Source organism: Pelobates fuscus, chromosome 4 (genome assembly GCF_036172605.1).
Source record: "Pelobates fuscus isolate aPelFus1 chromosome 4, aPelFus1.pri, whole genome shotgun sequence".
NCBI classification, from domain to species: Eukaryota; Metazoa; Chordata; class Amphibia; order Anura; family Pelobatidae; genus Pelobates; species Pelobates fuscus.
This window is the reverse complement of record NC_086320.1, coordinates 130700445-130728369: the sequence shown is the minus strand read 5'-3', so window position 1 is coordinate 130728369 and position 27925 is coordinate 130700445. Positions and strand designations below refer to the sequence as shown.

Sequence of the window (27925 nt, the reverse complement as noted above, 5' to 3'; positions counted from 1 at the left end):
CACGAATATGCCTTTCTGCAGGGAACATAAAAGGTTTAACCTGCAGGGCCATAGTCACAGGGCAGGAGGCTAACAACCAGGCTTCTCCAGTTCACAGTGGCAAAGTTAGTTTCACCACACTTCTCCCCTTTACCAATTAGACTAACAGGGTACCTGACCTCCTGCCGGTCAGTGCCCTTGTTAGTCCAGCAGCCCACCCACAAGACAGAAACAGAAATACAGCCCACCCACAATAAACGGTTACTACACCTGGGTAAGGGAGAGTCTTGTCCAGGTTCAGGTCCAGGTGCCTCACCACAGCTGTGTGGGGGACTGGTAGGCTGCCTTGGTGGGTTGCTGAGGGTGCAGAGACCAGCGGTACTCTGTCCTGGTGCCAGCACTACCACCGGAGTAGTCTGGTTGGAGCCTGGTTGCTTGAGACTGACTGTCTCCCCGTTAGGTGCACAGCTCGACTGCCGGAGGGGGAGACCGACTGTCTCCCCTTTGGATACACCGCTCTGTGGCTAGGGGACAGGACCAACCGTCCCTACCCCTTGGGCTGTAAGTGCAGAGACTACGGTCCCATCTGCACAGTCATGGGGCTTAACATCTCCCCTTGGTGGGTTAGGCTGCCGCTGGAGAGAGGGTGTAACAAGCTCCTCTCTCTGGATGGTAAACTGCCGCTGGGGAGTGGGGGTAGCAGGCTCCTCTCCCTGCCACTCTCTCTGCTGGTGGAAAGGGAGACCAGCTGTCTCCCCTTTCATTCTCTTGTCCTGCTGCTGGGGTGCGAGACTGATGGTCTCTGTTCCCTGCAGGACACTCAGTCGCTGGGGAGGAAGGACGGCACCTTCTGCTCCCTGGGGTACACACTGCCGCTGGGGAGGAAGGACGGCACCTTCTGTTCCCTGGGGTACACACTGCCGCTGGGGAGGAAGGACGGCACCTTCTGCTCCCTGGGTTACACACTGCCGCTGGGGAGGAAGGACGGCACCATCTGCTCCCTGGGTTACACACTGCCGCTGGGGAGGACGGACGACACCATCAGCTCCCTGGGATTCACACTGCCGCTGGGGAGGAAGGAAGACACCTTCGGCTCCCTGGGGTACACACTGCCGCTGGGGAGGAAGGACGGCACCTTCAGCTCCCTGGGGTACACACTGCCGCTGGGGAGGAAGGACGGCACCTTCTGCTCCCTGGGGTACACACTGCCGCAGGGGAGGAAGGACGGCACCTTCTGCTCCCTGGGTTACACACTGCCGCTGGGGAGGACGGACGACACCATCGGCTCCCTGGGGTACACACTGCCGCTGGGGAGGAAGGACGGCACCTTCGGCTCCCTGGGGTACACACTGCCGCTGGGGAGGAAGGACGGCACCTTCTGCTCCCTGGGGTACACACTGCCGCTGGGGAGGAAGGACTGCACCTTCAGCTCCCTGGGGTACACACTGCCGCTGGGGAGGAAGGACGGCACCTTCTGCTCCCTGGGTTACACACTGCCGCTGGGGATGACGGACGACACCATCAGCTCCCTGGGGTACACACTGCCGCTGGGGAGGAAGGACGATACCTTCTGCTCCCTGGGACAGACACTGCCGCTGGGGAGGACGGACGACACCATCAGCTCCCTGGGGTACACACTGCCGCTGGGGAGGAAGGACGGTACCTTCTGCTCCCTGGGACACACACTGCCGCTGGGGAGGATGGACGACACCATCAGCTCCCTGGGGTACACCTTTGAGTCCCCGAAACGCACTCTGCCGCCGGATAGGGCGACCGATACCCTTGGCTGGATCTGCCATGAACCGCAGGTACTCGTCTGCCTGGCTCCTTATGAACTGTACATATTTCTCCTCTGGGTTGGGTCCAAAGTACGCCAGCCGCATGGCAACCTCTCTGTCAAACTCCTCCTGAGTGTAGCTGGGTGCCATGCTTGCTCTGCTGCAGTTGGTTCCTGGTAGATAGGGGCGCTGTACGGGTACTGGCGTTGCCCTCACTTTGTAATCCAGGAATGGTGTTGTCTGTAGCTGTCCCTCTGGTTGTAGGAACGATCCCGCCGCTTGCCACCAATTGTAACGGACCGTTTTGCTCAAAAGGGGATAAAAATCGTTTAGGCGATAATCCCCTTTTTCCTAGACCAGCAGGGACTATAAGCACCAATTTCCCGAACTCCCAAACTGCACGGATTCACCAACTCTCGAACAGCAGACACACGAATCCTGGAAGCAGCCGAACAGGAAAAGCAATACGAACAGCTTACACTCCTGGCAGTCGGCATACAGTCAAATTCCCCCCAAGAATGAGACAACACTTCAGCTCCAGGGTTAAGCAGGAACTCATTTACTCAGGGCTACCTGCCCAGTATTTATGCAGGTCTCCCACCTGGTGGACACTCCCCTAGGGGACCAAATGGAAGACTGTAACAAAGGACAGACATAAACCAATTACAGACACACAGCAGTAAACATTCCCACAATGCATCCTGGTTTCCTCCCTTCTGCCCTGGAGATAATTGGAGAAGTAATCCAATTATCTCGCAGGCCAGAGACCAAACTCCATTACACATGTGGGGACCTAAATGCAGTATTATGGTTTAAAATATATAAAGTCACTTTTATTACACCCAACACAGACATGTTACATATCCCCAGATAGCTCAGGTCTGGGTGCACATTATTAGGTGAATGGCACCCAGACTACACGAATACAGTTTAATTGCCATGGAGCCAAAGTCTTTAATCACACAAATAGGCTCCATGGCATAGCTATCTGGGTTACTACAATTCACATGAAACATAAAATACCGAATGAACGGCTGTTCGGCTACATCCCCACGAATAGGAACCAGGAGACGGACGGCTCAGCGGTGTTCGTGCAAATAAGTGTCCGTTTATAGTTCCATAGAATCCTCGCCGAACACCGCTGGTCTTTCGCATGATTAAAATGGCCGCTGCCTCGTGGTCGGCAAACGAACAAAGGCCACCCAGCGTTTATCAATTAAGCTGCGGTTAACCGCAGCTTCTGGGCGGTTAATCGACGGCACACTCCAGCTCCTAGGTGGTCCTTCATACGGTAGTTTGTTCGGTAGCTGGAATCTACCGAACACCCCGGCTGAAAGGCACGAATATGCCTTTCTGCAGAGAACATAAAAGGTTTAACCTGCAGGGCCATAGTCACAGGGCAGGAGGCTAACAACCAGGCTTCTCCAGTTCACAGTGGCGAAGTTAGTTTCGCCACAGGGGGTTTGCTTCCTTTTGCCACCTTAAACTTATAATGTCATATAACACCATCAAACTCTATCTCACTGGCATTCAACACCACATGCTAATCTTACACCCAAATAACAACAGTTTCATGGCCTCTCACCAAATTAAGACCATACTCAGAGGTATTCAGAAATCAGAACCCACACATACAGCCCAGAGGCTACCCATAGATAACCATATCTTTAAAGCATTATCTAACCTGCTTGACTTAAAACCGTTTGACACCAATACAAACTCCATCATCAAAACAGCAATATACATAGCTTTCTATGGATTTCTAAGACCGAAAGAATTCACTACAACCTCCACGACCCAAACTACTCCTTTCCTCCTCTATTCCCACTTGACAAAACATATGGATCATTACATCCTGACTTTACCTCACTCCCAAACCAGTCAGCACATACCCGTAAACATTCCGTACTATCCCACGCACAACAGATGGTGTCCAGTCAGGGTTCTTGATGCCTACATACAGCATCATAACTTACTACCCTCAAAACCATGACTACAGCTGCAAGGTTCAGTACTCACCACTACAACCTTCATGACCTACGTCAGGTCTTTGCTCACACAACTTGGCCTCAACGCAGCCAACTACTCAGGGCACTCCTTTCGTATAGGAGCCACGTCCACAGCCTCCAGTGTAAACATCCCAACTCATGTTATCAAAACACTGGAGCGCTGGAAGTCATCCGCTTACTCACGGTACATACCTAACCCAGTACAAGAATTAAGGGATGCTTTCAAACCATGTCTGGTTGATAAAATGTATATGTATTGGTTGCCTGTAAAAAAAATTGTTTACTTCAATTTTGCCCTCTTCTTTCTCAGGCCTACCTCATCGTCGGTTCCGGCACACCACAACCGACTTTCTCTTTTATTATCCTACATTTATCTATGGTATTTCACACTGTACTATCATAAGCACCTAACACAAGTATTAAGGCAATTTGCCTGGATTTGTGGGAGGAGCTGGTTTGCTACCTCTAGCCTACTTAAGGCACTCCCCTTACCTTGCTCATTACCATTCAAGGTCAGAATTGAATGACCCTCCCACCACACCACATTTTAACATTTATTTCCTTTCTATTTCTTTTCCTGGGTAGGCCCTCTTCTTTCTCAGGCCTACCTCATCGTCGGTTCAAGCACACCACAACCGACTTGCTCTTTTATTATCCTACATTTATCTATGGTATTTCACACTGTACTATCATAAGCACCTAACACACACATATATATATATATATATATATATATATATATATATATATATATATATATATATATTTGTGGTCAGGGACAATCTTAGAGAGGGCTGTATGGGAAGAACGTACGTGGGCCTACCAAGTCTGTGGGTAATATTGAAATGCAGAATGGAATTTTGTATTTTTTTTTTTTTATATAAACGTATGTAAGTGCCCTATTGATGTGCGGTAACAGTAGTAGCAGTTGCCCCAGAGGGTCGTAGGTAACATATGGAGTGAAGGGTTAGTGGTAGCAGTGTGTAGAGGTACCGTAGTGGAAGACAGAGATTGCCCAAAGTAAGTCATGAGCTGCAGGAAGGAGAAATAATGCTGAAAAGGGGTAACAGATGTACCGAGCGAACAATTTAGGTATGTTTAGAATACCATTAGGGATGTCCTGGTGTAGACCTGTGCAAATGTAGAGGTAGGAAGAGTAATCAGACTGAAGGGTGGCAACATGGAATGTGGTGGTGGGCCATCTATAAGACCGATGCCAAATGATGAGGAGTATATAACCGACCCTAAATATATTTTATAGTGTCATGAAGGAGGTGACTAAACACCTATTACTTACAAATACTGTGCAAGATTAAAGTGGCCCAATATGAGAAGTAAGGAGAAAATGTATAGGAAGAATGAAGCTGGAAAATAGGTCCTGAGAGGCAGGATACAGAAATAGAACTGTATAAGGGGAATAGATACATGGAATAAAGAAATGAAGGATACTTGTATCATGGTATAGGAGTTGTGTAATACCTGTGCAAGGTTAGATCTATAGGAATGGTAGGAGGATCAGTAAAGCTAGAAGGGTAATAAATTAATTAGTGTAGGCTATCTAAGGTTAAAGCCAAAGGACACTCTTCGGTGTCACCAATGCCGAAAAGTATGTAGTGTCCTGATGTAGGTCACTTGATACATAATACTTGTTATTACTGTGCAATAATAAAGTGACCTAATGCTTAGAATAAGGGATTAATTTACTAGTGTTACCGGCAGAGATAGGGCCATATAGGCTGGTTGATTTAGGCCTAGCGAGACTAAGTGATGTAATATACCCCAGGCAGCCATGAAGGGTAGGATGTCATGATGCTGCCCACAGAGGGCCATATGATGGGAATGTAATGAAGGCCTAGTAAGGCCACGTGTGAAGGCTTAGGACCTGAAACAAGACCAGTATAATCATATTTACTTACAACTTTAGCTATATGCACAGTTTCAATCTGAGAACTATGAAGGGAAAAATTAAACAACCCAAATAGATGCAGGTGGACTGAAGTGCTTAATGTGAGGTAAAAATAATGTAGGTGATGATGGAATTACAGTTACTCAAGGAGAATGCCTAATGAGGGCCTGGATGTGCGTACTTGATAACATGTAGCATAATGGGATAGTATGCAACCCCTGTAAGACAGATGTAATGGGAAATACTCAAAAAAGATGCTGGAATAGGACAAGGTTGGTTGCAGACTGCCAGGCATATAAACAAAAATGATCATTCTTAGTGAGGACTACGTGTAGGAAACATATGTATATAAACCGGCGGGCGTGGGGAGGCCCAATTGGGTTTAGCATTACAGGGTGGCTGCCTGATCTGTGATGGAATTAATGCAGGTAACAGGTAGGATGCAAAACAGAAAACGGTTGTGTAGCTGTGGAACATTTGTATAGAACTGAGACATGTTGATGATGAGACGGGAGAGTTACTAATAAATATCAAGTGTATGAAATGTTGAACAGAATAGAGACCATATGTAAACTCTTATACACTTAGTATTATACATACCCACTGATCCAAATAATCGTGGTGCCTGAAGGTGCCTTAATGAGATATAAGACAAACGGTTACTTACGTACTTATGAAATTCTTAGGAGGATGATAAATACTTATGATTAGCCTGGAAGAATAAGGTTGAAGGCAACGACACATGCTAGAATAATCATAGAATAACAATAATATTAGCATAAGCTATAACGTTATTGCTTAATGAACATGACTGCATGAGATAAACTGAACGCATGTGGATCATATGAATATGACAGCAAAAGTAATTACAATACCTGGGCCAGTTGAAATGTGGTCCAACACAATTGAAACAAGTTAGTGTAACAGAGAAAACATGCTCTCTGCATATGGCAGAGATGTGAACAGTTTCTAAAATGCTGATGAGGAACCTGAGTGGTAGAAAGTGAAGCAAACGTATGCAAGTTTGTAAAGTTTGATGTGCATGAGCAGCTGAATGTGGCCCGTATGTGGCCAGCAAACAAAGAAAACATTTGCTGGTGCTATATGAATAAAATAATAATAATATTAAACAAACTGCAAATTAGTGTATGACCAGTAGATCCAGCGTACAAGCATACAGTAGTTAACAGACATAATTATGCCTGGCAATTTTCAAGTACGATTCACTAGGCCGGTGCGGCCTTTGCCCAGATAGGGCTAAGACAATGTAAGTGGTGATGGACAGTGAAATAAGACAGATTATCATCAAGGCAGTACCATAAAGGCTAACCACATGTATAGACCAAAATTTGGACCTGTTATAAATTTATCATGGCCACATGTGTAGGCCCAGGTTTGGACCTGATATCAGTATGACCGACATAATATTAAAGTATGTTTGACGAGGCTCGTGTGGAGCACAGAAAGAGCTAAACCAACGTAAGTAGTGACGGACAGTGAAATAAGACAAATTATTCACAGGCAGTACCATAAATGCCAACCAGATGTATAGTCCCAAGTTTGGGTCTGCCATAAATTTAGACAGTCAGTAGCAACACCTAGCCACATATTTACTAAACAATGAATGCCCAATAAGTGCTGGAATACCAAGAGGGCAACCATAAAGAAACATTATAATGTTGGGTAACTAATTGAAATGCATATGATACATTTAATGAGTTTGAGGTTGTTTTATCAAGAATATTTTTAGATATTTAGAATATATTCCCCTTTAGAGAAGATACATATTTTTTACAATTGTGTAAAGAGAATGTATATACACATTTATATTTCTATTTCCTCAACCACATGTATAGGCCCTGACATACATTTAGACAGTCCCAAGTTTGGTCCTGACATACATTTAGACAGTCAGTTGCAACACCTAGCCATATAATTATCAAAAAATATATGCCCAATGAGTGCTGGAATACCAAGAGGGCAGACCACAAACACATTAAAATGTAGGTTGACTAATTGAAATGCATGAATGGGTTTGAGGTTGTTTCATAAAATATATATATATATATATATATATATATATATATATATATATATCTTTTAATTAATTTTTATTTTTATTTTTTAGACATTTAGAAAATATTGCCCTTCATAGAGAAATTAGAATTTTTAAGTTGTATTGTGTACAGGGAATACATGCCTGAGTACCAAGAGGGCAGTCATAAAGAAAACATTAAAAAGCAGTGTGACTAACTGAAATGCATATAATAAAAGTCGATATGGCCTAGTGAGGGCCAAATACAGGAAGCAGAATGCATGAGATGAATTTAGGCAGCTATGTGATGCCATGTATGATTGAAATCAGCTGAATTTGCATTAGTAGTTAGTGAGGTAAAATGAATACTTGCTTGGGCCACACTAGGGCAAGACCAGTTTGTTTGGAGTTTAGGCAGTTTGTGTTGATGGTCTTTTGTTCTGGAAGTAGCTCTGAACCAGGCAGCAACAGCACAGAGGAAGGGTAAGCCTGTATATTTATAGGCAAGCTAACCCGCCCTACCACAATTCCATGCTTCACCCACAGGCTCAGCCATATATATATATATGTATATAAATAAATCCCTATTATATATTATATTATTATAATATTATATAATATAATAATATTATAATATATTATATTATTATGTTATATGAATAAATAACTGCTATAAAATGAAACTCAGCCTGAAACTGAACCTACATTTTTTATGAAAGTCACAAAATATTGATGTGGTGAGATATTTCAATATTAAAAAGGCCTTCTAATCACCATGACCACTACAATGTATAGTGATTATGGTATTATAAATCTTTAGTTATTTTCTTGTAATTTTCTTTCACACTGTTTTGGAATAATTTAATAGACACCAGGTCTCTTCTTGGTACTCAAAGTCCAGCCGCTTGTTGTCTGATTGGATAAAAAGAGTTACTTACACATACATCCAAAGTTATCCCACCTTGAACAGCAATGAGAGTTGACAGCCTTTAGTAACATACGCGAAACTGTCCAAGTACAGAAGTCCAAGTGTCCATCTGATCCTTAATGCTCCTCTTAGAGGAGCTTTGGTTTGGACAACGATGGATGAAGCAATGCTTACTCTATGACACTGTGGGAGCGGAAGAGGTAAGCAGAACTGAGCCTCGGCGGTGGAAAAAGGTATTTCCATACGCATAGAGGAGGACCTATAAAATAGACCCGATGACGCTAATGCATTAGGAATAAGGTTCTGTATTCCTAAAGCTCTAGTGTTCCTTAAAGTTTTCCTTTTTTTGTAAGGTATCATCATTTTTTGCACTGTTTCCTCGAGTTTTATATTAACTTCTATGCATTCACTCTAACTTATCATTGGTGTAGCTTTAATTTAAAGCAACATTTAAGCAACATTTGTTAAGTGTGCAATAAAACTTAAAAAAAAAAAACTTTAAATGTATCTATTTGTTCCAGAAATAAGTACTAAATTGATTTGAACATTTGATAACAAAGAAGCAAACTAAAATGAAAGAAACAAATTTAGTTGGAAGGCCATTTAGATTGCATATTTGTTTATTTGTTTTTGAAGCACGCACTATTCAAAAGTACCTCTATACAAACATATTCAACTGATCTTCTTTACACAGTTTTTGCTTCAGAAGTAAAATTACATATTTTCCAAATTGATTTTCTTGAGCTTTTTAACTTTTTGCAAGTGCTTTAATAAAGTCACAGTGGCATATTTGATATAAAAGGCTATGGATTTGAATGTCCTTAAGTCTGTAATTCATAAACACATTACAAAAGTTTAAACTTACTTTATTAAATAGCTCTATTCTCCCTAAAAATCCATATTTAAGCACTGCTTCATTTATTTTGGTCTAATATTTCATTTTATCAAGCTGTTGTTATAAATCTCTTTGTCTTCTGTCTGTCTATCTCTTATTTTAAACCTGTTTATGATTACTTTTTCAGCCTATACAAACTGTAAGTGCAGTTGATAAAGATGATCCAGCATTTGGCCATTATTTTTCCTATTTTTCATTTCCTGAAGCAACAAATGATGCAAATTTTACTGTCAGAGACAATCGAGGTAATGTACCTAATTTGCATAAAATGAAACTGTTTTTCATGTAAATGTGTTATTCTGTAACACTCATGTAATAAAATAATTGCTTCCATTCAAAGTGGTTACCATAGACTACAGAGCTAGCATCATTACATACAGTAAGTGCATTTTCATTCACGCTTGTTTAACTGATTGTTTCTTGTTATTATTACCATATTTTACATTTTTCAGGAATGTGGTATTGTAGGGTTAGAGAATATTTGGCTATTTTTGAGAATATTAAAAAAATGAGTCTTCTTCCCATATTTCAAAGCATGATACTAAGCTGCCTTAAAAATATATCACAATATGATATACTACGATAATTCAAAACAAGGACAGCACACACTTAACAGAAAGGATCAAAGTCAAGGTGTCTTACAAACCAGGGAGACTGCTTATCCCTTAAATATGTGAGATGAAAGGACAAAATGTCCAGGCACAGACAGGATACATCCAAAATTGCAGACTTTATTGGAGTGAAATGGAAATGTTTCAGCTCCCAACACGAGTCTTTTGGATGTATCCTGTGTATGCCAGGACATATTTTTCATTTATCTAATATAAAATACTGCATCATTTATATCATTCTCTCTTCATGAATGTGAAAGAAGGTATTATGCAGAAATATACTCCAACATATTTACAGCTTCTTTATAATAAGTAGAATGTAGTTATGTACTTTAAAATACACTAGAGAAATAGATTTAACACCGTAAGGATTGAGCCAAATGTACACATTTTGATCAAAATAAAAAGGAAACAAAACTTGGAATTTGACTATATGTCTGTTCAACCATAATTCATATTTCATATTAAGTGCACCCACACTTATTCTATATAAGTTTATTCAGGATAAATAGGGTTTTCATTTAACATCAAATATTTAGCTATTAAACATAATTTAATATGAATAAAATATAAAAAACTTGAGAAATTAAGAAATGTTGTTACTGTTTTAGTTCTGAATGACATTTTAACTGTGAATGTTATAATACTGTTTGCTTTTACTGCAATAAAATACACATATTTGTATTCAGTGATGTCTCACGTGTAAAACAGTACCCCCTATGTACAGGTTTTATGGTATTTTGGGAAGTTACAGGGTCAAATATAGCATGTTATATTTTTCAGTTTTTGTTTATTGAAATTTGCCAGTTTGGTTACGTTGCCTTTGAGACCGATGATGGCATACCATTTTCAATATTAGACAACCCAAGGTATTGCAAATGGGGTACGTTCAGTCTCTTTTAGTAGCCACTTAGTCACAAACACTGGTCAAAGTTAGCATTCATAATAGTTTTTTTGCATTTTTAACACAAAAAACAAATATAAATGCTGACTTTGGCTAGTGTTTGTGACTAAGTGGCTGCTAAAAAGACTGAACATACCCCATTTGCAATCCCTTGGGTTGTCTACTTTTGCAAATGGTATGCCATCATGGGGGTAATTATTATTCCTGGGCTACCATATGGTCTCCATGGCAACATAACCAAACTGGTGAATTTCAATGAGAAAAAACTGAAAAATATAACATGCTATATTTGACCCTGTAACTTCCCAAAATACCATAAATGTTTGGGATTTTAATGAAGACCATGGAGTACAGCCTTCATTGTGGATACTCTATGTGAATCAGTCAGCAGGCTTTACCCGGCATTTATCAGGAAAGCGTGAGTGCAAGGAATTTTTCTGTTTTATATATATATATATATATATATATATATATAAAAAATTCTACGTGTATTTTGATAATAATATATATGTGTATATGTATGTATGTGTAAGTGTATATATGTACTTAGATCATATATATAATCATTCCAGGCACTTCCCCTGCTGGCACTGCTATGTATGGCTATTCTGTCCATGTGATCGTGAGGTCCTCACAAGGACCTCGCAATCACATGCCCCAGGAGGGCGGGATCAGACACAGGGGGACTGAGTGGGATGCCAGGCAAGTCTCCCAATCGCGATCACTGGCGTGGGATTGCCAGCGAGCGGGTAAGTACATAGGACGGCGTGGGCATACTATGCTGCCCCCTGGTGTTTAGAGCTGGGTCCCCAAGGACGGCTTAGCATGCCCACCGTCCTTAAGGGGTTAAGTCTTGTTTATTATAGGTTAGTATGAATTTTTCAAACATTTCACATTTTTGACCTACTGAGATAGTCATAATTGTCAGATTGCTATACTGGCTCCCTAACAGTGTGATGTTTACATACATTAGATGGCCAAATATCTATGGACACAGCTATCTATTACTGAGTTCCAGTGTTTCAGCCTCACCAATTTCTAACAGGTGCATAAAATCCTGCACATAACCATGAAATCCTCATAAACACACAATAGCAATGTAATTTGCTGTAGTGATGTGCTCAGTGACTTTACGTGTCATAGGATCAGTTCATGAAATGTCTGTCCTACTGGATGCACCCTGGTCAGCTGTAAGTGCTCTTATTGTGATGTGGAGGCATCTATGAACAACAACAGCACAGAAGTGGTAGAACATGCATACTCACATAGCTGGGTGCCATCTGCTCATGCTTGCAGCACAAGAAAACATACCATCTGTTGCACCACTTTCTACAGAGTTCAAAACAGCATCTAGAAGCAATATCAGCACAAGAACTGTGAATTGGGAGCTTCATGGATTAACACATAGATTGTACACAAGTCTCTCATCAACATGTGCAGTACCAAGCATTGGCTGAAGTATTATAAAGCACTGGATCCTATCCATAGCAAACGTGTTCCCAGGAGTGCTCAATCATGCTTCACTCTCTGGCAGTCTGATGAAAGAATATTATTGTGGTGAGGAGAATGCTACCTATTGGAATGAGAGTGTCTACTGTTAGTTTGGTGACGGAGAGAGAATGATTTGGGGATGTTTTTCATTCCACTTAAGGGTAATTTTAATGCTTCAGGATAAAAAAATATTTTATACATTTCAGTGCTTCCAGAATTGTGGCAACAGTTTGGGGAAGGACTTTTCGTATTCCAATATGACTGTGCCCCTGTGCTCAAAGTGAGGTCTGTGAAGGCATTCTTTGTTGAGTCTGGCATAGAGGAACTCTAGTGGTTTGTACAGAGCCCTGACCCAAATCCCACAGAAAAACCTATGTCATAATTAGAAACACCCATTGTGAACCAGACTTTATCATCCAACAGCAAAGCCTTACCTCACAAATGCTCTTTTGGCTGAAAAGACAAATTGCAACAAACAGAATTCAAAATCTTGTGGAAAGTCTTCCCAGTTTGTGACAGCTTTTATAGCCACATGTGGGAGGGCGTACTCTATATTTATGCCTATGGTTTGGAATGGGATGTCCAACAAGCTCATATAGAAGGCATGTAACTTTTAGCCATATAGCATATATACATGTTCCAATGATGTAAACTACTAATTTATTAGTACTCTGTTACAAATATTTTGCTCATGTACACAATGACAGTTTATTGGCTTATATTATTAGCAGCATTTATCCTAATATTGTATAATACGTTCATGAGATATACATATATATTTAACTCATGAGACTGAATTGCAGAAAAAATGTGATGTGGACCCTTCACAAACAACTTACAATCTAAAAGTAATTGGGTTCACAAAAGACAATTGTAGGCTAGAAATGGACTACATGTTTGTTGACAGTATATGATTATAGTAGGATCAAGTGAAGACAAAAGTGATAAGATGACAGGGGAATGCATTTAATTGGTTACTTGATATGCATTACTAAAGATTTCTTTTCAAGGATTTGTTAAATTATTGTAAAATATGAGAGAGCTAAACTGACAAAGACATTGGTTTAATAATGTTGGATAACTTTTCAAAATATTTAATATTTTCGGATAAACTTTAATTTTTTTTTATAAAATATTAAAATATCCTAAAATAAATTGTATATAAAAATAATGTAAATATATCATAATGTTAAAAGATTAAAATATTTTTCATAATAGTAGATCATTTGAAAGGTTTAGCCAAAAATATTAAATAGAGGCCTTTGTAAGGGAAAACAGAAAACCAAGACAAATCTTAAAAGGCAAATTGGTTGTAAAATGATCATGAAAGAAAGATTCAAAGTCAGTTGAAAGCTGATTATTTTTTTCTTTATTTTGTGAGGTAGTCGTCATCACCTGTGATTTCATTAGGACATTTTATGTAGGACCCTGGATTATTCCTATTTTAAGTCACCCTGTGTTACATCTGTCACGTATTTGACGGGAGGAGTCCAGGAGGCAGGAATATGCCATGGCGAAGTACCAAAAGGAAAACCACATTCGTAGTCGAGGAAAGCCAGGGGTTCAGGAGGCATGGGTTCAGAGACGATAAAAAAGGCAGCGGGTCAGATGCCAGATAAATCAGATAAGGCAGGATAGGCACACTGAAGTTGACACCACAATAAGCACAATAGAACTGAGCAATTATGTAGAGGTAGACTGTGATTATATAGGGGAGAGGTATCCACTTCTCACATTCTATTGGTTAGAAGGTTATTAGTCCTTTAAACAACTTCAGCTATACTGTATCTTTAAGAGGCTGGCATTCGGGTGGGCATGTGCCTAGTCAGGGAATCACACGTGGCTTCAGCTGGATGCGGCGTGGTGTGGATAGCCGAGGCACCACGTCCACGTGTTGCAGAACCGCCGGATGTATACGATGCTGTGCATGCCAGAGTCATCGGCGTGCACCGAGAGGAGACTGCTGCAGTAGCAGGCTGAGACTCAGTGGGTGAGTCGCAGGTAAGTGCGGTAGTGACAGTAACCTACTTCTACGATGCTGCCTCTGGAGACATAAGGGTGCTGGACGATTCACATGTGAAGAGTGAAATATTTTAACAAGACGTGGACCATGTGCATTTTTTGCTGGTTCCCAGGATCTTTCCTCAGGACCATAGTCCTTCCAATGGATGAGGTATTCCAAAGTTCCTCTTCGTCTCAGTGAATCTATGATTTCTTCTAATTCATATTCAGTTTCTCTGTCTATCATACAAAATAGCTTCCACCAAATCACCCGTGAAAAAAGGTTAAACTTAACTTTGGATACTTGCTTCCCTTCAGTTACCTCCCAAAATGGTAACTATATAAAAAGTATAATATGGTACATATGGAATAGGGATCCAGCTTGTATCACTAAAACATAAATAAAAAATACAACATAGCGTAATACTGTTGTGGTCTTATTAATTGCCCAATGGTTCAAGGTTACACTCACAGATTTGTTGTATATAGTAAGCCTTCAGGTTGCCACCCCTATAGGTAGGTGTCAGGATCCCGCGGGCAGCTGCGAGGGGAGGCTGCAGTCCGTTTGCGGCACTCACCCTCCAGCCGTCCGCGGGTCCTTTCCCGGCATACGCTCGCTGGGCGGCATCCTCCCAGCCTCGGATGCCGCCCGCGTCCTCCTCTCTGTCCCCCAGCAGCATGCATGACGCTGAACGCTGGGGGACCGCCCACTCTTGTACACGCCGCGGTCAGCCACCTGACCCAGCGTTAAAGGCACAGTGCCTCAATCACAGTGGGATGTATACATATCTCCCACGTGTGATTACTAATTCTGATTGGAAATTATCCAATCAGAATTGATCTAATGGTTTAAATACTTAACCTTTCCTGTTCCTCCCTGCCCTGTTGTGGTCTTTGCTTACTACTATTGCTACTGAACTTGTGTTTCTGGTTACGTACTCTCTGGCTTGTTAAACTGACTTTGTGACTTTCTCCTACCCTTTGACCTCGGCTTGTTTCTCGTTATTCTGTCTTCTGGTTCCCCTTACTCGGCTTGTCTCCTGACTATTCTTTGTGTGCTTAGCCCGGCCACTCTAAGGTCCAGTACTGCACCATTTCTGTGTGTGTATGTGTTAGCATGTTGGGTTCCCCGAATCGTGACAGTAGGGGGGTAAGTCCTGTTCGTTTGTAGTAACGCCAATCTGGAGACCAATAAGTTCACACTCTCCCAATGGTTGAAAGAAGAAAACAATGGATTTATTGGCATATAGTAAAATTAAATTAAAATATGGTTCTCTGTCTATCATGACAGGATCAGGTGGTGGTATGTCTCGGGTAGGAAAAGGGTTCTCTTTGATAGGTTTAATTAGTAAAACGTGGAAAGAAGGATGAATATGGTACTGATGTGGTAGTTCCAATCATACTACAACAGGGAAAATAAGTTTGGAAATACAAAAAGGTCCTAAGTATTTGGGACCTAGCTTTTTGGTTGGACAAGATACTTGAGATGTTTTGTAGATAGCCAGACAAGTTGATTCTCCTTGTCTACTGGAGTTGCTATTCTCTTGAGATAAGAATATTTTGTGTATGTTTGTTGGCTTTCTAGTTAAATATGTTGAGCTTGTTGGAAGCCTTGTGTTAATTGTTGTGAGTAGCGATGTCTGGGACTGGAGTGAGAGGAGGACTCCCAGGGAGAGTGTTGGGATGGAAACCATAGTTTAACAGAAAAGGGGAACTGTGGGTGGAAACATGCTGCTTGGAATTGTAAGCAAACTTGGCTGTAGAGAGCACACTTTTCCAATCTGATTATAATTGGGTACAATAGCAGCTGAGATTTGTCTCCAGAGTTTGATTTGTCCTTTCAGTTTGTCCGTTGGATTGAAGATGAAAGGCTGTTGAACGATCTACTGAGATCTTGAGAGATTGACAAAATGCTCTCCAGAAACTGGAAGTAAATTGTGTTTCTCTGTCAGAGAGAATATATTCAGGTATCCCATGTTGTCAGAAGATGTTATCAAGGAAGAGAAAGGCACTTTGTTTAGCAGTAGAGAGTCATTTAGCAGGAATGAAATGTACCATTTTTGTCAGACTACCAACTACAACCATAATGGTGTTACATCCTTGTGATGTTGGTAGAACAACAATGAAGTCATCCGTTAGATGGCTCCAGGGTCTGGATGGTATTAGTAAGGGTTATAGCAGACCAGCTATTTTAGAAGTGTGACCTTTAGCACAAGCACAAGTTGTGCATGATCCAACATAATATTTGATGTCCTGTTGAAGAGAGGGCCACCAGAATTGTCGTTGGATACTGTGAAGTGTTTTTCTTTGCCCTCCATGGCAAGCAATAAGAGAGTCATGAAAGTGAGACACCACTTTCAGATGTGATTTTTTCTGGTATGTAATTTTTTCCATGTGATAATGGAAAGCCTTCAGATGAAGAGGGGAGTTTATTGGGAAGTGTCATATTTTGGATCTCTTGTAGGCTATGAGACATGAGGCTAACAAAGTGATGATTCTGTAGAATGGTTTCATTCTGTTTGGGTTGTTGACTGTCTGTTGTGTGAATTTTTTGATCCAGGACGGTAGGTGATATGAAATGAAAAATGTGAAAAGTACAGTGCCCACCTGGCTTGACGGGCATTGAGACATTTAGCTGTTCAGATGTATTCCAAGTTTTTATGCTCTGTATAAACAGTTATAGGAAATCTGGCCCCTTCCAGGAGATGTCTCCATTCTTCGAGTGCTGTTTTGATGGATAGTAGAACTTTATCTCCCACATCGTAATTGGATTCATCCTTTGGTTAATTTATGAGAGTAAAAGGCTATGGGGTGTAATCGCCCGGTTGAGCTGTCTTTGTGATAAAACTGCCCCTGTAGCTGAGTCAGATGTATCAACTTCCAGATAGTAAGGTTTTTCTGTATCAGGTAAATGACGAATGGGTGCAGTGGTGAATACATTGGGTGCAGTGGTGAATACATTGTTGAATCTTTCTGTTCTTTTGTGCCTAGTTCCATTTTGTTTCTTTCTTGGTAAGATGAGTGCGGGGTTGGATTACTTTGGAAAAGTTACAGATGGATTTCTGGTAAAAATGATCAAATCCCACAAATCATTGGATCTGTTTCTTGTTTTGGGGTGGGAGAATTGTGGTCACTTTTCGAAGATGTATCTCTACTTTGCCTGGTTTAATGATGAAGCCCAAAAATTCCATGCACTCTGTTTCAAATATGCAATATTCCATTTTTGCATACAAATTGTTCTTACATAAACGTTTCAATACTAATGACATGGAGACGGTGAGTATGCAGATCGGGAGTAAAAAATTTAAATATCATCTAAATAAATTACCACATATTGGTCAAGGAGATCACAGAAAATGTAATTGAGGAAATGCTGAAATGAGGCAGAAGCATTACACAGCCCATAGGGCATGACCAGGTTCGTAGTTACTATAGCAAAAACAAAATGCTGTTTTTCACTCATCTCCCTCACGGATGTGGAGCAAATTATAAGCACCCCTTAAGTCCAATTTGGTGTATATTCATGCTGTTTGAAGACATTCAATAAGCTCTGGAATAAGTGGTAGTGGGTACTTATTTTTGATGGTGATTAGTGATGTCGCGAACATAAACTTTTCCGTTCGCGAACGGTGAAGGCGAACTTCCGCACATGTTCGCGAACGGGCGAACTGGGCGAACCGCCATAGACTTCAATAGGCAGGCAAATTTTAAAACCCACAGGGACTCTTTCTGGCCACAATAGTGATGGAAAAGTTGTTTCAAGGGGACTAACACCTGGACTGTGGCATGCCGGAGGGGAATCCATGGCAAAACTCCCATGGAAAATTACATAGTTGATGCAGAGTCTGGTTTTAATCCATAAAGGGCATAAATCACCTAACATTCCTAAATTGTTTGGAATAACGTGCTTTAAAACATCAGGTATGATGTTGTATCGATCAGGTAGTGAAAGGGTTACGCCTGCTTCACAGTGACAGACCAAACTCCCCGTTTAACGCACCACAAACAACCGCAAACAGTCCATTTGCACAACCGCAAACTCCCCATTTGCACAACCACAAACTCCCCATTTGCACAAGGTTGGATACCAAGCTAGCCATGTCCTGTTCCTTGTCCTCACTGATGTCATTGAAGGTCTCTTCCTCCACCCAGCCACGTACAACAAAAAGGTGACTACAAGCCCCCTGTATTTTTTTTTAAAATGTACACTACTGTTGCACTGGTGTGACACTGTGCCCTGGCAGGCCCTGAAACGCACATGTGTGAAAGAAACTGACTGCTATTATTTCACAGTCAAATTTCTAGGTTTCTTTTTTTTAATATACACTACTGTTACACCAGATATGAGTTGCACTGGCATGACACTGTGCCCTGGCAGGCCCTGAAACGCACACTTGTGAAGGAAACTGACTGCTATTATATTACAGTCAAAAAAGTTTTTTTTGTTTTTTTTTTAAATGCAAGCTATTGTGACACCAGATATGAGTGGTGGCACTGGGCAAGTGGGCACAGTATGCGATGTGAGCTTGACACACATGCTGGCAGGCAGGCAACTGCAATTAGATTACACAGGAAAAAAAAAAGCAGACTGATGTTCTAGCCCTAAAAAGGGCTTTTTGGGGTGCTGTCCTTACAGCAGAGATCAGATGAGTCCTTCTGGACTGTAGTGGACACTGAATACACTAGCCTAGCTATCGATTTCCCTATTAATTCAGCAGCAGCTACACTGTCCCTCCTCTCACTAAGAATGCAGCTTCCGGGGGGCGGGGCCTAGCTGTCATGGAGGAAAGACACACTTCGTGTGTGCTCCCTATATATCTCACTTTAAGCAGCTATCAACAAACGAAGTTCACCCCAGAAGGGGATGACCCAGCAATGTTGCTTCTACCTGACCGACCCGACATGCTTAATAGCGGTCAGCAACTCGACAGAGTCTTACTTACCTCCGCGTGGCAAGTGTGGCCTGGTGCTCACCAGGCGGGAGAGGCGGCCGATCTCCCGATCCTGGGATGCCCAGGAGCAGCTACTTCCCGGCAGGAGCTCTGTTACCCCCCTCGGACCAGTGGGGATTATCCCGGTCCACCCCCGAGAGGCTGTCTGGAGCTAATGGACGCAAAGAGCACAGCCGCCCAGGCTGACATACTCATCTGCGACTCTCCCAATATGGCGGTAGCTGCGTGTCCTCCTGGTACCAGCAAAGCATGGCAGGATATTGAGTCTAAGCTGGACAGACTCTTTAATCAATTTTGGAAGCAAATAACGAGCAGGAAGCCCCAAAAAGCTCCACCACAGCCCCAACAAGCTCAACAACAGCTAAGCAAAGCAGTCCCCATTAAAATCCACCAACGCAAAAGGCGTAGAAGACGGGACCGGAGGCACAAACAGAAATGCAGAGCCTGCCCCACATCAAGCACTCGCCTCCACCTTAAGCCACCACAATCCCGCACCGGACGTGAAGCACCACCGGGACAGATCCGACCACCCGACAAGACAAACTTCCACCACCTCAAGCCACGAACCCGGCACTCAGCCAGAGACTTGCCTTTGTTGTTCCAGGTATCAGGGACTTCCAGGGTCTGCACCTGGCACCCAGAAGGGTTTGGATGAGCACAAGCAGTAAACAGCAGCCTGCCAAGCATGTCCCACTATAGCCTATCCTCCACTCCATGCCTTTGATCACATGAACTGCTCTCTGCACATTAAATAATCGTAAAGTAGCAAGCGTTTAAACATGTCATTATTTCACCTCCTAAAGAGTTTATTGTCGTAGTTCCTTACATGCCTTTACCTTAACCGTTCATGTATTATGTTATTCACTAGTCTCATCTCATGGGGCGAATCACACTTGATTTATAACTAGTATTGGAGCTGCTGATATAAATACACAGTTGATAACGTGCAAGCTACACCCTAAACATGACAGCTATCTTTCACAACAATGTACTGCTATATACTCATACCCTCAGTGCAACTAGCCATGATATACCCACGTTCAGCCTAGCATGCTCAAATATAACACACTTCTGTCTAAAAAAAAAAAAGTTTACTCAATGATGACGAATAGGGGGCGGACCGACCATCGCATATGTTCGCCATCCGTGGCGAACGCGAACAAGCTATGTTCGCCAGGAACTATTCGCCAGCGAACAATTCGGGACATCTCTAGTCAGGATAGATGCCTCTGGAATGGGAGGTACGGGTTGAGATGGTACGCATACCAGTGTCTCAGGAGCCAAATAAGCATTTCTGGACAAAAGTGTCTCATGGGCATGGGCAATCTGGTCCATACGGTGATATTGTTCTTAAAATCTTGCCTCATAGGAGGCCATTTGCTGTCCTAATCCTGCAGGGCCCATGGTCCTATCATAATGTCATGATGTAATACCCCAACACGCAGAGTTTAGGATAGTAAGGGACAAGACTAGGATATAACTTATTACCTGGACTTAGAATGGCCAGACTAAACGTCAGACAGAGATAAAGCGTAATCAGAAACGAGACGAGGTCATGGTAACAGAGAGACTACGAAAAAGAGAACAAGCCAGAGTCAGGTAGATGGTAATCAGTCACACGGGCAAACAAGACAGGAAAGGGTTAAAGATAAATTCAGAGTCAAGAACAAAGCAATGGTCAATACCAAAATAAACAAAATAGATCAAGGAACGCACTAAAGGGTACTGACACAGAAACCACGATAGGACAAAGTGGATAGGGCTAGGGAAGTTTAAATATCCTTTAACATTTGATTGGCCCACGTCATGCCTACGCCCCCGAAATGTTCGTGTGTGGGGGTGCTGGAATGACGTGGGCCAATGGGAGCCTGAATCAACTTTTGGCTCCCACTGCCCCTTTAAGAGCGAGCTCGTGACTCGAGCCATGCTCCTAATGCCAGGCGGGCCACGTGACCGATCACTGCGGTCAGTGCACGCGGCTAAGTCAGAAGAGGAGATCAAGCCGCATGCGGCTCGTGTGGAGGCAGGAGTGATCCAGCCACGCGCGGCTCAAGCTTAGGAGCCAGGTCGGTCCCAGGATAAGGTAAATACAGCCACAACCACTTATCCCAATCACACATCTTTCCTAACGTCCTATCCTATTAAAAGCATATTACCGCATATTTAATAAAACAGATAGACCCCCTACTTCATCCAGGTTACCGATCGATGGTTCGATATTCTGAGCCCTCTCTGATTTACTGTACACGACTATTCGATATTCCCACAAATTTTATATAGCTTTTTATGTTTGTTTGAGACCGCCTTAAAAATATTGGATATCGCTAAAAATCATGATCACTATATACTTTCTCTACAAACCTCTAAAACGAACCAAACTACTCATCGATCCGCTATACCACTTTATCCCACCTAGAACTAGTGCCCAGTTAAAATACTTGACTCTTACTTACTCACACTCAGTCATGCCACACACATTTCACCACTACTCTCACTGAATCCCTCTGACTACGGCTAAATTCATCTTCTACATCAGAACATTACTCCTAAGGTTGGGTTGTATCCATGCCTTGGGTCTTTCATTTAGAATAGGGGCAGCTTCGGTCTCCTTCAACACTGACACTCCAGTGCATATTATTAAAAGATTGGGCAGATGGAAATCCTCAGTCTACAACCGATATATTCCTCATCCCGAGAAAGAAATGAGGAAAGCTTTTAAAAGTTTGGCTTTGGAAATTTGATGCAATAAGTGTGTTTTTCTTTAATACCTTTTCACCCTCTTTGCATGAACCCAATTTACATATATTACTAATATGTTTCTGAACATATATATTATATTATTCACTCACTCACTCACTCTCTGGGCCGGCCTAAGACATCATGCTGCCTAGGTCCAACGATAAATGACTATGGGGGATAATCTATAATAAACACAGGTTACTGGCTATGGGGGGGGGATAATGTATAATAAACATAGGTTACTGGCTATGGGAGGATAATGTATAATAAACACAGGTTACTGGCTATGGGGGGATAATGTATAATAAACACAGGTTACTGGCTATGGGGGGTAATGTATAATAAACACAGGTTACTGGTTGTGGGGGGATAATGTATAATAAAAGGTTACTGGCTATGGGGGAGATAATGTATAATAAGCACATGTTACTGGCTATGGGGGGGATAATGTATAATAAACACAGGTTACTGGCTATGGGAGGATAATGTATAATAAACACAGGTTACTGGCTATGGGAGGATAATGTATAATAAGCACAGGTTACTGGCTATGGGGAGGATAATGTATAATAAACACAGGTTACTGGCTATGGGAGGATAATGTATAATAAACACAGGTTACTGGCTATGGGGGATAATGTATAATAAACACAGGTTACTGGCTATGGGGGATAATGTATAATAAACACAGGTTACTGGCTATGGGAGGGTAATGTATAATAAACACAAACACACAAAAAAAAAGAATGCAGCTTCAGAATTAATCTAAATTGTATGCTGTCTAGGAGGTGGGAGGGTCTGGGAGGGAGGGTCTGCTGCTGATTGGCTGGGATGTGTCTGCTGACTGTGAGGTACAGTGTCAAAGTTTACTCAATGATGACGAATAGAGGGCGGACCGAACATCGCATATGTTCGCCATCCGTGGCGAATGCGAACAAGCTATGTTCGCCAGGAACTATTCGCCAGCGAACCGTTCGGGACATCACTAATGGTGATGTGATTGAGATCAATATAGTCTACATAGGGTCATAGGCTTCCATCCTTTTTACCAAGAAAGAACATCCCGGCTCCCGCGGGGGAAGTGGAGGGCCTGATGAATCCCTTTTTTCAGATTTTCTTGTATATACTCCTTAAGGATTAGAAGTTATTTTTCAGATAGAGGGTAGATTCTACCAAATGGAATAGGAGCACCTGGCAATAAGTCAATAGGAAAGTCATATTTGCTGCAGGGAGGAAGGGATCCTATTCCCTTTTTATCAAATACATCATGATATACATGGTAGACCTTTTCCATGTTCTTCTCCAGTATCGAGTGTATGCATCCTTTTACTGTTGTATTTTCCAGACATATTTGAGAGCACCGTTGTGAAGAGAACGTCAAGGATCCCGTGGCCCATATAATCATAGGGTCATGTGTCTGTAACCGGGGATCCCAGAGATGACGGGGAACAGAGGAGAGGGGGTGAGATCGAAGGACAGAGTCTCTGTATGTTTTCCTATTTTAACTATAATTGGTTCAGTTTGTTTAGTGAGTGGACCAGAGGGTAAAAAGGATCCATCCACAAGCTGTATTTACAATGGGGAGGCTTTATTTTGAGGTATTGATAAGGAACATGCAAGAGTTGAGTCCTGAAAACAACCACTGGCCCCTGATTCAATCAATGCTTGACATTTGTAGTGCTTGTCATTCCACTTCAAGGAAAGATAGATAGATAAGGGAGGAGTTGTAGTGACCAGAGTAGAAGTCAGTTTCTGAGGGCAGTCATTCACAGTGTAATTAGGGCGCCCACAATAGAGACACAAATTCTCTCTCTTTCTTCTATGCAATTCAGCAGGAAGGAGTTTTCCTTGAACTAGGCCGACTATTATTGGTTCTTCTGTTGGTGAAATGGAGGCTGAGTTCATAGGGGTATAACCAAAAGGGATGTATCTTGAAGCAGACGTATAAGTTGCTGCTCTTTTTTGTCGCTGTTCTCTTAGGCGTCGATCTAGTTGACTCTCTTTTTGCATAAATTCCTCTAAGGTATTTGGTCTACCAGAGTGGGCAATGTCATCCTTTAGAAGTTCGTACAGCCCCAAACGGAATTGGTTGATGAGTCCAACTTCTTTCCAACATGTATCCATGGCATACTGCTTAAATTCGGTTACATACTCTTCAACTGGTCTGCGAACCTTGGTGTAATGCTCTGATGGCTATTTGTGCAGTGTCTTGACGATTGGGATCATTGCACATATCTGTCATTGCTTCAACAAAAGCAGTCCAAGTCTGGATCAATACGCAGAAGATCATGGGCCCATTCTTGTGGAGGGCCAGAGAGAAGAGTAATAACAGTACGAATTTTAACAACATCACAATAGTAGGTACTAGGCTTTATATCAAATAACAGTTACAAGCCATAATAAAGTTGTGATACTTGAATCGATTTCCTGTGAATCGTTCAGGTAGTGATACCTGGGGTTCTGGAGCAATAGCATGGTACTCTGGCAAGGGTACCAGATGAGCAGCAGGAGACGCTTGTGGAGCTCTGGATACGGAGGCCTGAGTTTGTAATTCTTGCACGGCTTGAGTGAGTGTAGACACTTGCCTGGTTAGTGTATGTAACATTTCGGCCAAATCTGTGGGCTTTGTGTAGGCTCAGTTCTTCTGTTACGCCTGTCACGTATTAGAAGTCCAGGTGGCAGGAATCAGCAAGGCGAAGTACCAAAGGGAAAACCAAATTCATAGTCGAGGAAAGCTTTTTAGAGACGATAAAACAAGCAGAGGGTCAGATCCTGGATAGATTAGATAAGGCAGGATAGGCATACTGAATTTAACACCACAGCAAGCACCGTAGAACTTAGCAATGAGGTAGAGGTAGACTGCAATTATGTAGGGGAGAGGTATCCACCTCTCACATTCTATTGAATGTGGGTAAAGGTAGCTCCACTACAAATTGTACTTGTTTCGAAGGAGAAAAAATTATCAAAGGAACAAATATTTCACTCTTTGCAAGAATAAAGCTCTCTCATGGGAGAGAATTTTAGTTTTTAAGCTCTACCTTTAATACCAATATCATGCAGTGACAAAACAGCTTTGTTTTTTTTAAAAATATATATTGTGTATTTACTAAACAAATTTGCGATTATCTGACAATTAGTTGAGAAAGCAGGTTCAAAATAACACTCAGAAAAATTGTCCAAATTTGAGATGTCTTCCAAATTCTAAAATTTTGTATACATTTTGCAAATCAATTATAATTATACCAGAAAAATATTGTTTAGTAAATAAGTAAATGATATAATATCACATTGTATTATTGTATTTTTAAGGGATTATATGAAACAAGTAATATGTTTTTGTATATTATGTTTTATACATTTAAAAAAAAAAAAGTCACACTTTAAGAAAATAAATACAAAATTTGGTGAAACTAAAATGTTTAGATCGTGAATGTAGCTAAAACATAATGCATAACAGTGTTACAAAAGGAAAACAAGGAGTCACACAGTTTAATGAATACATGTGCCTGCAGACTGAGATAAAATTACTCTGCACTGGGAAGGGATCTGTGTTGTTTATAATATCATTTTTGTTCACATGTGCTAAACATGTTATATTAAATACTCATGCTTACATTTAGTTTGTTGTCTTGATGAAATCAGCATTTTACAGGCACACTCGGGTAGAGTTAATGCCAAATGTAGATGCTAGGCAGAATCCAAAGGTTACATTGAATGCAGGTTACTTTGAATGCATACTTTATATGTAATGGAACTCAGTCAGAAATTCTTGGCTTCAGATTTACCTAAACATTCTCAATCTGTTAGCAATCACACATTGCTGGCTAACTTCTTGAATGTCTCCACAGTGTAAAATAATACAAATGAATAACCAGACTAAGTCCACGGGAGGAACTAGACATAATACGTGTATAACTGATGAGAAGTATACACACCCAAAGAAAATTTTAACTCATTTCCCTTAAAATATATATATATATATTTTATTATGCCTCTCAAAAATGTCATACCTATTGTTATTTTGTTAAACAATATCAGGTTATTTAATATTATTTTAGTTTATACATTTTCAATATTTTGTCAACAAAAATGCTTGTAATTAAACTAATTATATCTTTCTATTCATTTTCAAGATAATACTGCTACAATTTTAACAGGACGAAAGGGATTTAACTATGAAGACAATCCATTATTTTACTTGACAGTTATAATAAGTGACAATGGGACTCCATCGCTTAGTAGCACTAACACACTGACCATCAGTGTGTGTGACTGTGGTGTAAATGGCAATACAGAATCATGTAAATCCCAAGGATTTTTATCATCTCTTGGACTCAATGGAGGTGCCTTGATTGCAATTTCAATTGGAGCATTTTTACTTTTAGGTAATTAATAAATGATATTGTGCTGTAAATATCCTTTTGATGAGAATAAATAGCAGAATCCCTTTCACACTTATTATTATATATTTTATTTAAAGAAAAAGTTTTACTGTTTGGGTCCTATATATTTCCAAAATATTTTTCTGTAAACAAAGACTTTACCTTGAAATTAATATCTTAGCTTAGAACTTGACATATATGGTTATCTCGCATTGAAATGCTCCTGAATGTACACATTTTCTTTGTTTTGTTGACAATAACGTAAACGGAGATTGACATTTGGAAATTACACCATTGAATAAAACATTACAAATAATTAATACTTATCACATAATATACATATCTTCATCCATTACACACATTGTTTTCTGCTGCATTCAAATTAGGCATGCTACCTTCAGGGTCTTTGCAAAGTACTGGCTGCAAAAAGCCATTGACAACAGAAATAGTCTTTATAGCTAAGCTGTGCATATAGTATACAGACATTGTGCCCTGATGCATACATTGTATTCAACATTCTACTGGTGTTCTAAAACAGCTGTATTGCTAAAAGGATTCCCTGCTAATGCTCATTCGTATGTTATTTTATATTTATATTTATCTTTTTTTTGTAACATCCACTGTTTGTGGCAAAAAGGGTATTTCTATCTCTAGTCTTTCTAGTGTTTTACACAGTGTCTAAAATATTGTAAGATAAGGGATACCCTGTAATGATAATCTCCAAAATCTTTATCCCCATAATAATTTTATACATGACAGATAAGTAAATAAAAAGTTAAAACCGAGTATTTTTGTAATGATGTAATTTGCAAATTTTTATTGTTTATGTATTTATTGGGATTCATAAACAATAAAAGATATGTCCATTACACAAATATATATAGTTATTCAATAGTGAACTGTCTGTTCACTAAGCCCCTTAGAGCGATTCACTACCTAAATTGAAGATTCAGCCTAAATATGCCAACTTTGTTTTATGTTCGGCAACATTGTTACAGTATAATTCTGACACCATTTCATCAGTATGCAGCCTTCTGTTCCCTGCCTGTCCATGCCTGTGAGCACTTTTGTAACATTGTTTTTAATTTCAATCTTTAATGATTATTCTTCTACACAACTATGGTTGCCACGACAACCACCAATAGCACGAAATGCCGGTGGGCAGTCCCAAACTATGGTAGCACACTCACGTGCAAAGTCTTGCCATTCCGAATGTGCATGTGGGGGGCTGAGCAATTTGTCTTTATTGTCTAATACACTGCATTTATGCTTTCAAACTTTGCCCTGATGAAAGTTTATTGTATAAACTGAAACG

The 27925-nt window shown here is 41.0% G+C and overlaps 1 protein-coding gene across 1 annotated transcript in view; it reads left to right on the top strand.

The window, feature by feature from the left end:
- LOC134608627 (cadherin-19-like) overlaps positions 1-27925 on the top strand; it is a 207801-nt gene that overhangs the window by 176475 nt on the left and 3401 nt on the right. Inside the window, exons 10-11 of the mRNA XM_063451610.1 lie at positions 9658-9775; positions 26362-26613. Coding sequence (XP_063307680.1) covers positions 9658-9775; positions 26362-26613 — 370 coding nt within the window. The remainder of the gene's footprint in view (positions 1-9657; positions 9776-26361; positions 26614-27925) is intronic.